Source organism: Sebastes umbrosus, chromosome 17 (assembly GCF_015220745.1).
Source record: "Sebastes umbrosus isolate fSebUmb1 chromosome 17, fSebUmb1.pri, whole genome shotgun sequence".
Classification (NCBI taxonomy): Eukaryota; Metazoa; Chordata; class Actinopteri; order Perciformes; family Sebastidae; genus Sebastes; species Sebastes umbrosus.
This window is the reverse complement of record NC_051285.1, coordinates 18,452,091-18,467,055: the sequence shown is the minus strand read 5'-3', so window position 1 is coordinate 18,467,055 and position 14,965 is coordinate 18,452,091. Positions and strand designations below refer to the sequence as shown.

General features: G+C 42.3%; 1 protein-coding gene across 3 annotated transcripts; it reads left to right on the top strand.

Moving 5' to 3' along the window:
- The first annotated feature begins 4,056 nt into the window (after nt 1-4,056).
- On the top strand, nt 4,057-10,146 carry si:dkey-175g6.2 (ABC transporter F family member 4). 3 transcript variants are annotated; one of them, XM_037749811.1, is made up of 3 exons: nt 4,057-4,075; nt 4,447-4,561; nt 6,508-10,146. In XM_037749811.1, the coding sequence occupies exon 3, from the start codon at nt 6,537-6,539 to the stop codon at nt 8,577-8,579; it is 2,043 nt and encodes a 680-aa protein (XP_037605739.1). In that variant the 5' UTR covers nt 4,057-4,075; nt 4,447-4,561; nt 6,508-6,536; the 3' UTR covers nt 8,580-10,146. The 3 variants fall into 3 exon arrangements, with proteins under 3 accessions (XP_037605739.1, XP_037605738.1, XP_037605740.1); XM_037749810.1 differs by lacking the exon at nt 4,057-4,075 and having other exon boundaries at nt 4,344-4,561; XM_037749812.1 differs by lacking the exons at nt 4,057-4,075; nt 4,447-4,561 and adding an exon at nt 4,697-5,716.
- Nucleotides 10,147-14,965: the final 4,819 nt, after the last annotated feature.

Sequence of the window (14,965 nt, the reverse complement as noted above, 5' to 3'; positions counted from 1 at the left end):
CAGTAAGAGAATGTGTTTGTCTCTGTGAATGTGTGTGTGTGTGTGTGTGTGTGTGTATGTGTGCGTGCATGTGTGTGTGTGTGTGTGTGTGTGAGAGAAAGAGGGACAGAGTGCATAACAGAGGGAGAAATGGGACTATTACTGTGAGGTGTGTGTGTGTGTGTGTGTTCTCCAGTGTGTGTATTCCATTAAATGCAAGCACGGTGTACCAGTGTTAATCTATGTGAGTGGCCAAGCAGGCGGCAGAGTGTGAGTCAGTGCGGGGGTGCGGACATGGAGTGAGGGTAAGGGGCCAACTAATGCTGAGTGGCAGTTGATAATGCCAGACCGCATATCAGCATCTGCCCTCCGGCTCCATGCTTACCTCTCCGAGCCTGGTGCTGCCACCATCAAGCATTTCAACAAAGACACACACACACACACACACACACACACACACACACACACACACACACACACACAAACACACACACAATGACATGACTGCCTTACAAACACTCCGCATTCTGCAGCAAACAGTCCCTTGCACAAAATCTAATCAAACAGAGGTTATGTGGCGCCTCGAGCCATCGTAACAAATTACAACTTCATTTGATGTGTGCATATCTCGCCTGCTAACACAAAACAAATATTTGCACACACAGACCAAGTCGAAACCGACCTCAAAACAGAAACAAAGCGCCATTTTAGTTCCCAGGTAGAGAGGGAGTATGTTCATTTGCCTTCTCACAAACACAGGAGCTGCAGCATCACTATATGAGCTTTTGTATGTTTATTTTTGATACGCTTTGAACCCTTTAAAATGAGACATCAAAGATGATATTTCTGTTCATCCGCACCTTATATTTCTCTGATCAGATAAGAAGTATCAAAAATCTAACATTCACATCAGTAGAGCGTGACATTTTGAATCAGGCCATGCAATAATGGCTTAATAAAGTTGGCCCCGTGCGACTCTGACGTCTGCAGCTAATATCCAATTAACCTTAGAACATCGCTGATAATATAGAATCCCTGTCTGTGGTTAAAAGAACGTACAGTGCAAGTATTAACACAGCACACACACAGACAAAGAAAACACATCCATAAATGTGCACAGACACACACACACACATACACACACAAACACACACACCTGGAAATAAAAGCCTTGATGCAGTGAGAAACGAACCCGTATGAGGACTGACAGCTGAATTTAGTGGCACACAAGGCCAACGCGGAGGCTTGGCACTGATAAATGAAGTGTATGGAAATGAGCTCGGCTTTAACATTGTGAATCAACTTGTTTCTATATTATCCAGCACATGAATTCCAGTAACGTCTTCCTGTAACTTCAGCACAACAAGAAAGCTGAATATCAGACATACTGTAGCGGTGTTTGTCCTTGAACCATAATGTACAAAATGCTCCATTACAGCAGACCTTGGGGATGACTGGTTGACAGTGGAAGTGGTTTTTATTTTATAAGAAATAGAGCAGAAAGAAAGTCGAAATAAAGAACAGAGGTGAATTCACATGAGTGGGTCATGTAATCAAAGCATCCCTCTACAACCCAGAGTTGTTTACTTCAGCAAGCCTTTGATTCTTATCCTGTTCCAGGCAGGACTGGTGCGGTTTAAAGCCTTGGGGCAGACTTAATTCCGCACCGCTACTTTTCAGCAAAGCTGCTGAATTTTTCTTTTTACCTTGGTATTGATAATGATCAGTATTGGAGTCAGATAGCGTACGAGTAATCATTAAGAAAAGCTTTTCATATACATGCATTGATTTATGGGTAACACTTTATGATAAAGGTACAATTTACGTTCTTAACTAATGCGCAACCAACGCATGAGTCATGATGATTTAATGAATCCTAAATGAATGCAGGATGTCAGATGAGTTCCTGTTGGTCACTTTTAAGAATGATTGAGTCATTATGTGATTAGATAATGCTTAAAGAGGACCTATTATGTTTATTTTCAGGTGTAGACTCGTATTTTGGGTTTCTACTCAAACATGTTTACATGCTTTAATGTTCAAAAAACGCTTTATTTTTCTCATACCGGCTGTGCTGCAGCACCTCTTTTCACCCTCTGTCTAAAACGCTCTGTTTGAGCTCCTCCCCCTACCCTCCTGAAAAGCCCAGTCTGATCTGATTGGTCAGCTGGCCCATTCTGTTGTGATTGGTCAACCAAACCAAACTCTACCAAGCTTTGTTTGGGGGCATTCTAAAATAGCCGCTAGGCAGGTATTATGCAAATGTGTTACTTGGTGACATCACCACGTTACGTAGGAAAAGGCGGGACTTCAAGCAAGGTGTTTCAGGAGAAGTGTTTCTGTGGGGGAGAGTAAAGCTATGTTTATACTCGCGCGAGACACTGTGTCGCAGGCCTCCGTATATGGCGCGCGCACTACAGGCATGCACAAAGGCGTTTATGCTCAACGCATTATTCGTTGCAATGTGCTCCGAAACGCCAGGAGGCATACAAATGTAATATTCTGTGGGTAAGCAAGAAGTCAACGAGCGGACCAGAAAGGAAAGAAGGCTGCCTGGCAACAGCAGTAAACACTAAACACTGATGTACGTACTGCCAATCATTCCATTTGCATACTGTAATTATTACTGTTGCTTACCTCCAAGTCAAAATCATTTTCTGTCTCTCTGTGCTTCCCCTTGGGTCGCCACTCTGTCCATGAGACCTTTGTTTTTAGCTTTTACAAGACAATCTCTCATATTCTTTCACAGCTTGCGGTAAAAAGCCTTTTCTTTCCCCAGTGTTGCCCATTTCTTTCCAAGTATTTAATGTAATGTGACTGTCGTAGAGACGTCTGTACAGGCAAAACCTGCTCAGCCCGTCTTCCCTCAAAGCCGTCCATGTTGGCATAGTTACAAAAATTCAGAGGTGCACGAACAAGCACTGCGACAACTTTCGGAGCCTTCATACACCACGCGAAAGCCGTGATGACATAATTTTCTGGCGCACGCAACTTGTGCAGGCTTCACTGCCGCGACCATAAATCAGGCTTAACTCCCTTTGGTGTGAATATTGGGCTTTGTAACTTTGCAGACTTTTTATATGTACTGCACAAAAAACTATATAACACACCAAAGGAAATGGAAAAAAGCACAAAAGCATAATAGGTTATCTTTAATTAATCATCAATCAATGAATGCAAACTCACAGTTAACTGCATCTGTCCATTCTTCCTTGGTTTGTCAACTGGTAGATGTTTTCGGTTTCAGTGCACTCCTATTGTGCTACACTCCCCTTCAACAAAAACATCTTTAAAGAAAACGCTACGTGCCACCCCCTACTGTGATGTAGATGTTGGCATCTGACTACCATAAAACAGCCTCATATTTTTATGAGCATAACAGTGTTCTTCTGCTTTTAGAGAGGCTGAGCTAATGCATGGGTCTGAAATTATCTATTCTGTGTATATAACTGGATTCTAGCTAATTTGGGGACATACAAATGTATGTAACTAATCACATAAACTCATAGGGACTTTCTGAATGGTGAGCAACGAGAATTCATGATATACCCTGCATTCATTCATGCATTAAATCACTGTGCATCTCTTAAACATGTGCTCTTATCGTAAAATGTTACCCATTTGGATACAAATGGTTGCTCACTTGTGTCTCTGTGGTGTGAAAAAGAATGGTGCTATGTTAAGATCACAATGTGCTGCTCACAGATGGAGAGCAGCCAGAAATCAAGTGAGACAGCGGGTGGAAAATTGTGCAATCCCTGTAAATTGAGCAGAAATTGAGCAGCAAAGCGCGGCTGCTCCCCGTTGGCCCGTGAGCCATGTAGCCACAGAGGATCAGGGCCACCTCAGACAAAAGCCTAACAACCAGGCTGCAAGAGAAATGGTCCCCTGGAGTGCACGCCACTTTTCTGTCTGAAGCCGCAGATGCAAGTCATTGATTCTTTGGAGCACATCACTAAATGACCCTAATTGATAGCCTGTGAACGAGGTCACTCTATTTTTTTGTTATTCTTCCCCCCCCAGCTCCTGAATCTGAAGCCTAAGCAGAGGAAGGAAGGAACAAGGGAGGAAGACGCAACACACTAACCTTTAACATGTGAGAAGGAAAATGGCTGCGTACCAGCTCTATCTCTACAATTTTCTCCTTTCATTGAGGAAAAGTACTATTTCATTCATGCCATTTCCGTTCATTCATCAGCTGGGGCCAGCCTAGACTCACAGTGCCATCTCCACACCAACATTCTTATCAATGGAAGTGACGTCAGCACTGCCTGCAGCTGGGGGTGTGGGTGGGGGGGGGGGGGGGGGGGGTCACGTGGTTCAGTGAGGGGTATATACAATAAAGTTGCGCTGACAGTGGGGCTGAAAACATTCACTCAAATGTACATTAGCACCAGGGCTGCTGCCATACAAACACACCACACAACTAGGCTAAATAAAGATTGTTTTTCTTGATGTTGGTCACAGGCTGAAGAGAGAGGGGGACTGAAAGTGTCTCAGGTGATCCACTATTCATGAAATAATCTTGGCTTTACCCGCGTTGTGAGTTTCACCACTTCCCCAACCCCCAGTGGGACTCCAGGTAAGTGGAACCAAATCTATTTTTTTCATTTACAAGTCAGGATATTCTATTACTGTTATTTATTTAACCGTTATTAAATTCTGATTTTGATTTGTAAAAAAAAAAAAAAAAAAAAAAAAAAAAAAAAAAGGAGTGAGGCGTATCTTGGGGAGTGTGGAGATGAATTTCTTTTATAATCTCAACTTTATCAGAAGAATTAATCTGTTTGCTGCAACTGGACGTCTGTTAATTGGAAAGTAGATAGGCCTTTGTACTGTTTCTATATTTAAAGGAATACATTTTGTAACTATCTAGAAATATTTTTACAATTATTTTCCATTTTTAAATTTCATCATTTTTACTAAATTGAGAAATTAACAGCTGGAGAGAAACCAAGGTTTCTCTTTTGTTATGTAACATTAATAATTGTAACAAAAAAAAACAATAGAATATGTTTTGTATTTATTTTTTGTGACGATAATTAAAGAGTTAAGCCTCAAGATCTGCTCAAGATCTCCTATAAAAATTGGATTGATATTTTTCAAACATTAATGTTAACAAAAATCGTGCCATTTTTGGGGATTTAAATGCCAGTCCATTTTCTGTTATTAAATTCTAATTAAATTAAGAGTCTAAATCACGTCTTCTACAGGCCAGTTACCTAATTTAGTGGATTTGTTTCGTTTTCCACCTTGCTAATCCAGTTGATAAAAATTGAAATAGTTAAAATTTGGGTTACACGCTGCGCTGTGCTGCCCAAATTTGTGCTCGTCTGCATTCCAGCAGTGCCACTGAGGAGAAACATGCCCACAACACACAAGGACAAAGCCGCTTACTTACTGACTGCTCCCCCCATGTTCCTTGTGCAAAAAAAGCGTTATCCGCTCAAATTTAACATCCAGCTCATTTACAATTTGGACGGAGCACTCAGGGACCGTAGGGTTAAATAACTCAACCGTAGCCACCAGCTTTACGCATGACTTCCCCGTGCGTGCCGTCTTTATACCGGTGTCCTGGTCACATTGCGTTGACGCACGGAATACCAAAACCAGAGCTAATACAGAGACAGAGCTCGGATCAATCAGTATTTTCTGCATCTTTCTTATGAAATTGACGTTTTTTTGCGCTTAAAATGGCAAGTGCGTGCGTTCTGGTTGGGTTGGCTTGGAGGAAGAGGTGAGAATTTTTTTTTTAAATGCTAGAAATTCAGACTGAAAATTCAATACGTGCATTTATTACTTTACTGTTGTAACAATTTACCCGGTTAAATCTCAGGAAAAAAAATACGAGGGCATGCATCAATTCATCCGCGCGGTGGAGAGATAATGACTGGCTTAACGCAAGACTACAGACAGAAAATGGCTCATGTGTAGGTTCGAAGCGCAATTTCTGTATGCAAATTTTTACCTTCCTCTTGAAATACATGGGCAATTAGATATCAAAAGAATTACGACTGGTCTGGTCAGATTAGACCTTTATCTCTGTGTTTCCACTGATGTTACAATTGCAAAATAAGAAATATTATAAACTAAAATCAGATTTTTCATCAAAAACACCCAGAATAAAAGCGTGAAACTTTCTTTGTTAGGTTTGACATTGGCATTAGACTGCGTGCTTTGTTCTCAAATGTTTGCTCAGTCAAAACTGCTCACAGTGTTAACTGCTTTTGTATGGTGGCTACATGGTGGAAAGATTTTTAAATTGGAGACTTGTAATCTATATGCTGTTTTAAATTTCTGGCAGGCTATATGTGCTCTAATACCATAAAAGTATTTCTTACCAGTCTTTCTCTATATATTTTAGACTGGCCTTTTCACAAAACAGCTGTATATTATTTAAATGATGCAGATGTGCTCATATTGTCACTGAAATTCCTCTTGATTCCTGAGAAAAAACTACAACAGATGAATCACTTCTCATGTGTCATTTGTCCTTCTCCCTCTGCCTTCCTCCTTTATCTTCTTCAGGTGCTTAACCTCCCTCCTGCCAGTTCTGCATGGTCATGACCTGTCATCACGCCCCTTCCACAGCCCACCTCATCCTATTGGTCCTGCTCATTGTCACTCCACAGCTGGCTGGCACCGCCCCTGCGTGGGGAGAGGGAAGGGAGGGAGGGGTGGAGGGGCGCACCCGGACAGACCTTAAAGAGGACAACCTCGCCCCCTTTCTCTTGCCCCCACCCCAGAGTCTCTCCAGCCCTGACAACGCGTCGCTAAACCGGGGCCGGGGCCTAGGTCGAGATAGCCAATCAGATAAAGTGACGGACCCGGCGCAGGTGCTCGCTGTTCTTTTGGAGGCGCTGGACCACCCGGGGGAGAGTGAAATCCAGGCGAGCAGAAACTGGGAAGAGGATCAGAGTCAGGAGCTGCCCTCCACTGAAGGCTTGGAGGGTGGTGAGATAAGGAGAACAGGGGAGACGGAGGGAGACAGGGGGGTAGAGGAGGAGGAGGAGGACGAGGAGGAGGAGGAGGGGCGAGGGGCTGATAAAGCTATTGAACAGCTAATTGTAGGCCATTTGACAGCTGCTCAGGGTGATAACTTAAAGGAAAGGGATGAGGAAGGTAAAAACACAAGGTCAGAGGAGGATCGAGGGTGGTCCGTGGAGGATGTGGGAGCTGATAGTGTAAATGAGGAGGAAGGGAAAGAAGAAGATGAGGGGCAGGAGGATGGAAATGATTTAGAAAGTTTCTTAAACAAAGCCAGATCAAGTTCCGCCTCACAGGGAGATGATCCCTCTCTGCAGCGCAAAATACGAGGCTACTTCCAAAACATTGACTTGGGTCTCCAAGATAATGAGATCCTGCCTCCTCTGAAGGGCTACAAGGCGTACAACACTCAGCTAGCACGAGCCGGAAAGAAGCTGCACTGGGAGGAGAACCAGTCTCGTAACCGACCCGTCAAGGGGGGCAATTTCATGGACGACTTTGAGGACGGTGGAGAGGAGCTGGAGGAGGAGGTCGAAGAAGAAGAGGAGAGCCTCTCCCACATGGAAGAGGAGGCGAGAGCGCGCGCAGAGAAGCAGGAGGTGCTCCGGCAGCAGGAGGAGGCGGAGCGAGCTAGAGAGGAGGAGCAGAGACTGGCAGACATTGCCTCCGACATGCTGCTGCAGTACATGGGGAGGAAGCAGCAATCCTACATGAAGCCGCGGCAGAAAAGCAGCATGGGGCCTGCCAGCAATACCGCAGAGGACAAGCGCTCCGAGGAGGTCATCCCCGATGAAGACGACCTGGACCAGCAAATGATCGACAGGCTGATCGAGATCAGCAGCAAGCTGCACCTGCCTGCTGACGATGTGATTGAGATTATTAGTGACGTGGAGGAGAAGAAGAAGAAAAGGAAAGAGTTGCAACAGCTGCCAACCAACAGCAACCCTGTCGCCCCGCGCTTCAGGCCTCTAGTACCTCCTCCTCTGGCTGCTCCGCCTATCTATCACTACACAGCCTCAAAAAACCCCAAGAAAGCCCCTTACAGGTACAACAAGTCCAACAAGAAATGGCACAAGGACAAAGTCAAGTCATACAAGCAGGACTATTGGTATAAGCCTCAGAAGCAGCTTGATTACTGGTATAAACCCCAGAAACAGTTTTTAGCCTTCCCCTCCTATCCATACTACCAGAAGCCATATCGAGCATACTATCCTGTTTATTTCCCATATCCCAAACCACAATACTATGGCAAGCCCTCCCCCTCCAGAGATCAGCCGTTCGGCCCCCAGGAACTTGACCTCCAGGCCCCAAGGCGCAGGCACAGGGCTGGGGGTAAGAACCGTGGACAAGGCTGGAGGCAGCAGCCAGCACCACGCCTGCCTCTCACCCCTTATATCTCTAACTATATCCTCCCTCACCCACGGACCTACCAACCCCTACCTCCGCCCAAACCAATAACCACGCCCAGGAGAGGCAGGCGACCCCCGTACTACTATCAACAAGTCACACCGGGAGATGACTATGAGGAAGATGGGCTGGTGCCTCAGCTGGACAGTGAGGAGGAACTGGAGAACTTTATTGAGAGGATCTACATGAAACGCAGAATGTATTGAGAGACTTTTTGGACATTTTGTCAGATCAGAGGGACTGACAGAGGTGGGATAGATATACAGTAGCTGGAGAAAAGCTAAAAGAGAGGTGAAAAAATAAAGACTCAGAGGAGATATGTGTTTTGAGCCTGATGGAAATTTAAGGGTCAAGAAGTAAAATTTATGTTTTTTTAATCACTGTATTTTTTTTGTTGAGTCAGGGAGAGGATGAATGGGTCCCAGTTTAAGCTCCCTGTAACCATGTTCAGCCTCTTGCTCAGTTTACATTTTGAAACAGAACATACCATGGTGTATGTCTGCCTCCATTCAGGTCAATCTCTGATGCTCTTGCATTATTCAGAGTTTTCTAGAAGACAAACACAGAGACACACACACACACACACACACACACACACACAGACACATCAACATGCCTACATATAATCACATTTTGACACATTCACAAGCAGATGTGCCCATTGTAAGAGAACCATGTTTACAACATCACTTTGTATCTTTTGTTTTATATTCTGTATGTCATATAACAAAACTAAAGTAGTTCAATGACTTCTTAGCTACACAAATATATATATATAAAAAAACTGCTATTGTCAAATGTTCAATGACAGTATATTTTTGTTGTATTTGATGTGTGTAGTTGCCTTTCTTATTCCCGATTGGATTTAAACAGCTGCAATTTGCAAAGGTGCCAAATACACACATTTCAGTTTTTTTTCAAACTCAAGATTCAGATTTTTGCCTTACAAGCAGCATGGTTCTATAAGGGAAATATCATATTGCATAATATTATCATCACAACCGGTCCCAATGTAGAAACCCTGTGGACTCCGAAAGCACAAACTTAAACACTAAACACTTCCAACCTGGTGGACGAAGGGTTTTCAATCATTTTGGGATCCAGAGGTTATTGTGTCAACATATTTATGGCAGATCCACCATAATCACCGTCACCGCCACCATACAGTACTCCTCAACCTTATAGGAATCCTTTTCTCTCATTGTTCATCTCTCATTCACATCCTCACTCACCTTTTTTTTTTTTTACATTCTTTTGCATAATCCATTATCTCTATTTTTCCTTTCTTTTCCCAAAAAATACTTGAAATCTAACTTATCTGTTCTGCAGCCTTTTTTTAAACAGATTTCCACCAAGAGGCTACAAACATTTTATTAATTTTCAGAAGAAATTCATTGAAAAGTTTCAGGCCGGGGTGTCAGGGATTGTGCTTAAACCGTTAAATGCACGTCTTTCTACTTGCATCTTAAAAAATGAACAAAAAAAAAGAACAAAAAAAAGAGAAAAAATAAAACAGTAAAGGGAATTCCAGATGGTTGTTTTCTCTGAATAAACTGTGAACATAAAAAAAAGAAATCTCAAAAAGGATGAGGGCCACTGTGTCCACAGTGAAGCCATCTGTCTTGTAAAAGGAGAGTGTTGTTGTTGATGTCACCTTTAGCATTGTAAGATGTACAGTGTGAAATAAATATGCCTGTGCAATGTGTAAATAACAGCATGATGATTACTAGTTTTGCTATATGATAAAAAATAAAAGCAATTATTTTATTAAAGTTCAGTTTTTTAATGGCTTTTTGGCGAGCGCTATGTTGTGCTTGTATAGCAGCAAGTATAGCAATAACACTTGAGGAACCAATCACACAAAGAGGAAGACAATCAGTTGAAGCTGAGCGACGGCACGACTCATATATGTCACAGTTGCATCAATATGGAGACAATGAAGAAAAAACTATAGATTATTGTATTCCCAGACAATCAAAAATGAACATGAGAAAAACAGCAAGAATGGAGATGAAAGGGGGGAGAAGAAGGGAAAAATTCAGAAGGGAGGGAGGGAAATGGTAACTGCAGTGATTGGTGATGATTGTTGGATGAGTCATCCATCTGTACACTTTACTGCGCAGGACCACGCACTCACACACACACACACACACACACACACACACACACACACACACACACACACACACACACACGCACACACACACACACACACACACACACACATATATTCTCTTTGAGCTGTATAGTAATTTAGCTGCTGGCATTCAAGATAAAGATTGAGTCGTGTTCGCTCCTGCCTCCAGCCATCCAATCAGCTGGTGGAAAGGTGTTTGGTAGATAGGTTTTTGCCATATCTTGTTTCCACACCTCCTCCTCACTCTCACTTCACACGGGCAATATGCCCTTCTGCTATAATTCCTTGAAGTGCTTCTGGCTGCCGCTTGTTTGGCATCAAAACAAACCTGATGTATGCTGTCAGCGGTACAAACACTGACAGTGATTGGCAGGCTGTCAATATGGTCTAATCGCGTGTTATCTCGCCAGCTTGCTCACCAGTTGATTGCAACCGTACCTTTCATGGCTGTATCTTGGCTTGTTGAGTGATTCTTGGACACCATGTTATGAATGCAGATTTTTGATTACAGCATGCACCTTCTGTAGATATCCTAGCAGGATATTCACTGACTGACTACAAGAATGAAAATGTTTATTTGTTGTGGCCACAGTGATTTCATTATTAAGGCTGTTTGAGCTCTATAAACAGCAATGCTGGCCATTGACCTGCTACTGGGACAAAGAAAGTGATGCAACCAGAGTCAAAAGAACTACGAGAGCTGCTGGCAGCTGAGTAAGTGACCTGTAACATTTATATATACACCCATCAACCATAACATTAGGACAGCATGGGCACCCTCACCGGTCTGCGGCTACGCAGCCTTCGCTCCCCACGTGCATCAATGAGCCTTGGGTCTGACACTGTCACCGGTCACATACCTTGGACCACTTTTTGTAGGTCCTGACCACTGTAGACCGGGAACATCCCACAAGAGCTGCAGTTTTGGAGATGCTCTGACCCAGTCGTCTAGCCATCACAATTTGGCCCTTGTCAAAGTCGCTCATATCCTTACATTTGCCCCCTTTTTTCTGCTTCCAACACAAAGTTCAAAGTTCAAAATGTTCAGTTGCTGTCTAATATATCCCACCCACTACCAGGTGTCATTGTAACAAGATAATCAATGTTATTCACTTCACCTGTCAGTGGTCTTAATGTTATGGCTGATCGGTGTATGTTCAGCAATGTAATAATAGGACAGTGGTTGTATTGTTGTTAGGAAAATGAAAAGGATTAGTTTGACATTTTGGACATTTGCAGAGAGTTCAGTGACAAGATCAATACCACTCTCATGTCTGTAGCTAGTGTCAACAGGCAATTATCTTAGCTTAGGATAATAATTAGATAATGAATAATAATTAATTCCTCAACATCTAGATTCTCCCTTTTATTTCTCTTAAAGGGGAACTCCACGAATTTTACCAACCCGGTCTCACAGGAAGGCCTATAATACTACAACATTACACAGACATTCTGTTTGTCATGAGGACGCATTTTAGCTTTTTCGTGTGTCATTTACACGCCATGCACATTTAGGTCTAGGCAAGAAAATAACTAACTTAGGTTCAAGCAAGAAAATCCCTTAGTTAGGGACAACGTCAGGGTTGGGCTTAAAATAAAATAAGTAAGTAAATAAGTCAACTAGTAAAGCGCATACGGAAATAACTACGGAAAACACATGACAAACATCAACAAAAAACATGTGACAAACGTCACTAACATAACTTACAAAACAAAACAACGGTCTCGAACACGGGTCTCCTGGTTAAAAGTCCGGTGTCTGTTAAGCCCATCCACCTCCCCACTATAAGTGGTCTTTCTTGAATTTTATACTACTTCACTAACTTTTACTGTAGCATTTATATATAGATGTGTTTACATTGTACAAACACCTTGTTCATTATTGTGGTATTTATACGCCTTTTCGTGCAAAAAGGCTGGATTTTACACATCAAGGTCTGTTCACAGGTCTTAGAGCGTTCACCTGCTTGTTTGCGCCGAGGCTGCGCTCCCATTTGGATAAAGCTGTTGTGTAGCAGGTTAACCGAGGCTTTCACACTGAGATTTGAGGCACATACAATACGTGAATATTCACTGTCAATGTGGTAAATTGCTAAATGATCTGCTGACAGTAGACTTGTCCATGTTTGTGATTGATCATATACTGCTTTCTATACTGCCCCTTTTATGCTGACGCGCTCATAGCCAGATTAAGAAACCCTGTGTTGACTTACCGAGTTGATAACCAGCGTCGTAGGACCACTTAGCATGATCGCGGTTGTTAGGGTTAGTTAAGCCAAATAATGAGAAGATACCCTGGGTATGTTGAACTTGCTTCGTAGTACAGGCCTCAGCTCCCTATGTAGATATAAACGACTCATTCTAAGGTAATGAAAACTTCTTATTTTCGGGTGATTATACAGTAAAAAAAATATACGTATTAATATTATATTCCATTTCTGCCAATAGATCCTCCTAAATGTTACACTGTTCCTTTAAGGTAGAACAATAACCTTATTCCACGCCGTAATCTCCCAACCACGCAAGCTGATCAACTGACAAGGTCCAATCAGAAAAGGAACTGGGCTGGTATATGTAATGAATGGCTGATTGTTGAAGTGGGAACAGGTGAGCAGGAGGTGAGGTGATTGCAGGAATAACGAGGGACAGGTGAAACTAATCAGGGCGGGGCAGACATCAAAAGTATCGGGAAAACACACAAAAGCAGGAAGTGATTGGCCCCAATAGCAAAGAACGTATATTGCTAAGAGAAAGTCAATTGTTCGTTCCATTGCAATGCCAGCGCCTAGCAGCAAAGTTATGCCTCCGCCATTTTGGACTGAAATTGACTACCGGATACCAGTAAAACGTCCGCCTACAAAGTGCTGTACAAAAGTAAAACTAAATTATTTCTATTTTATTATCATATATTTAATGTCTCTTATCAAAATGTCCTGTGTTGAGCTATAAAATATTATAAATATGCATACTATTATAACTATTTACTTACTTATTTATTTATTTAATTTTTTTGCTTTCCAGAGGATCATAAATTGAGCGATGGACAGAAATGGAAGTTAGAAAAATCCAGCTCCCAGATTTTGAGAGCAATCTCAATCTTTCTCATGTCAAGGACCTCCAAAATCATGTACAATAGACAACAGACCATGGATGTATAAGAGCTTGTGCCCTGTGCTTTTGCCCTGCGTGTTAGTAAATAGCCTACAACTAATTCTGTTTATCTCATGCTACTAGCACTACTAGCTACTGGCCGGTAGCCGGTTGTTTGGGAACAGAGACGTTAATACATCCACCACGGTACAGGCTTACAGCATACAGCCCATGGGTGTATTATAAGTTAATAAAAGAGATGAATTACAACCAATATATCCATTATTACAGCAGCATACAGCTAGCAGGAAGCTGGCAGAACCGTATATGTCATATGAACGTGCAGAGTGGTGCAGTCCCGTGGGTCACGTTTATTATGCCGAGGAAAATAACTCTGGATTAGACAATCAGTGTTTGTTTTAAAGGAGGGCTATTTAAGTGTTTGTACTGGGAAGTCGATTTACTTAAAAAAAAAAAGCATCCTCTGATTTACAGATGTTTCTTTATACTTCCATGTTTATGGACTCATTTTCAGTCCAAAATGGCGGCAGCGCTACCACAGCGCCATCTAGCAGCTATTGTCAAAAAAGCACCGGAGTTTCGCCTCTTTGCTTCTATACTCTTTGCCATTAGCCTGCATTACAATAATGGCTAATACATGAGACACCTGTATAAAGTCTGTGCAATACAATATATAATGTCTGAGTGAATTCAGTTCTGTTTTTCTCTCTGAAGATGTGGCTAAGCGGGTCCGCTCTGATAATACATGAAGTCCACGCAGAGGATGCTTGCACACTGTTGCTTATGAAAAGAAGCCTTTCATAAAGTCCTCTGTCACACCTTGCTGCCAAGCCGTGGACAAAAAGATCATTGTTGAGATGCTACTATTTACATACCCACATTCATATTTCTGCGACATACTACACAATTGAGATTTAAAAAATTTCCAGCACAATGGGATAATTGTGTGTCAAGCTTAGATCACATTACGTCCTTATAGTAATCATTTATATTTTGCCTGGTGGGTGCGCTATAATTAAAATGCAATTTGAATTTTTCAAAAGGCTCCAACTCTCACAGGCACAAGATTTGGTATACATCCAGCTCCTGGCACAAAAGAGCCTGACAGCAAAGCAATTCATCAGTAATGGACCCAAGAAGCCCATGCATTTTAGAGATGCAAAAACACAAGGAAAAAATGTCAGCCATTAGTAGTGTGAATATTGAATTAATACAGCTATAAGACCTTCCAAATCTGATTAGAAAATGATCACACATTTTTACAGCAGTGGGACTTTGGCCCAACCTTTAACTTTAAATGCCAGTGTGATATCAGCTAAACAGAATTTACTAAGTATATCTATG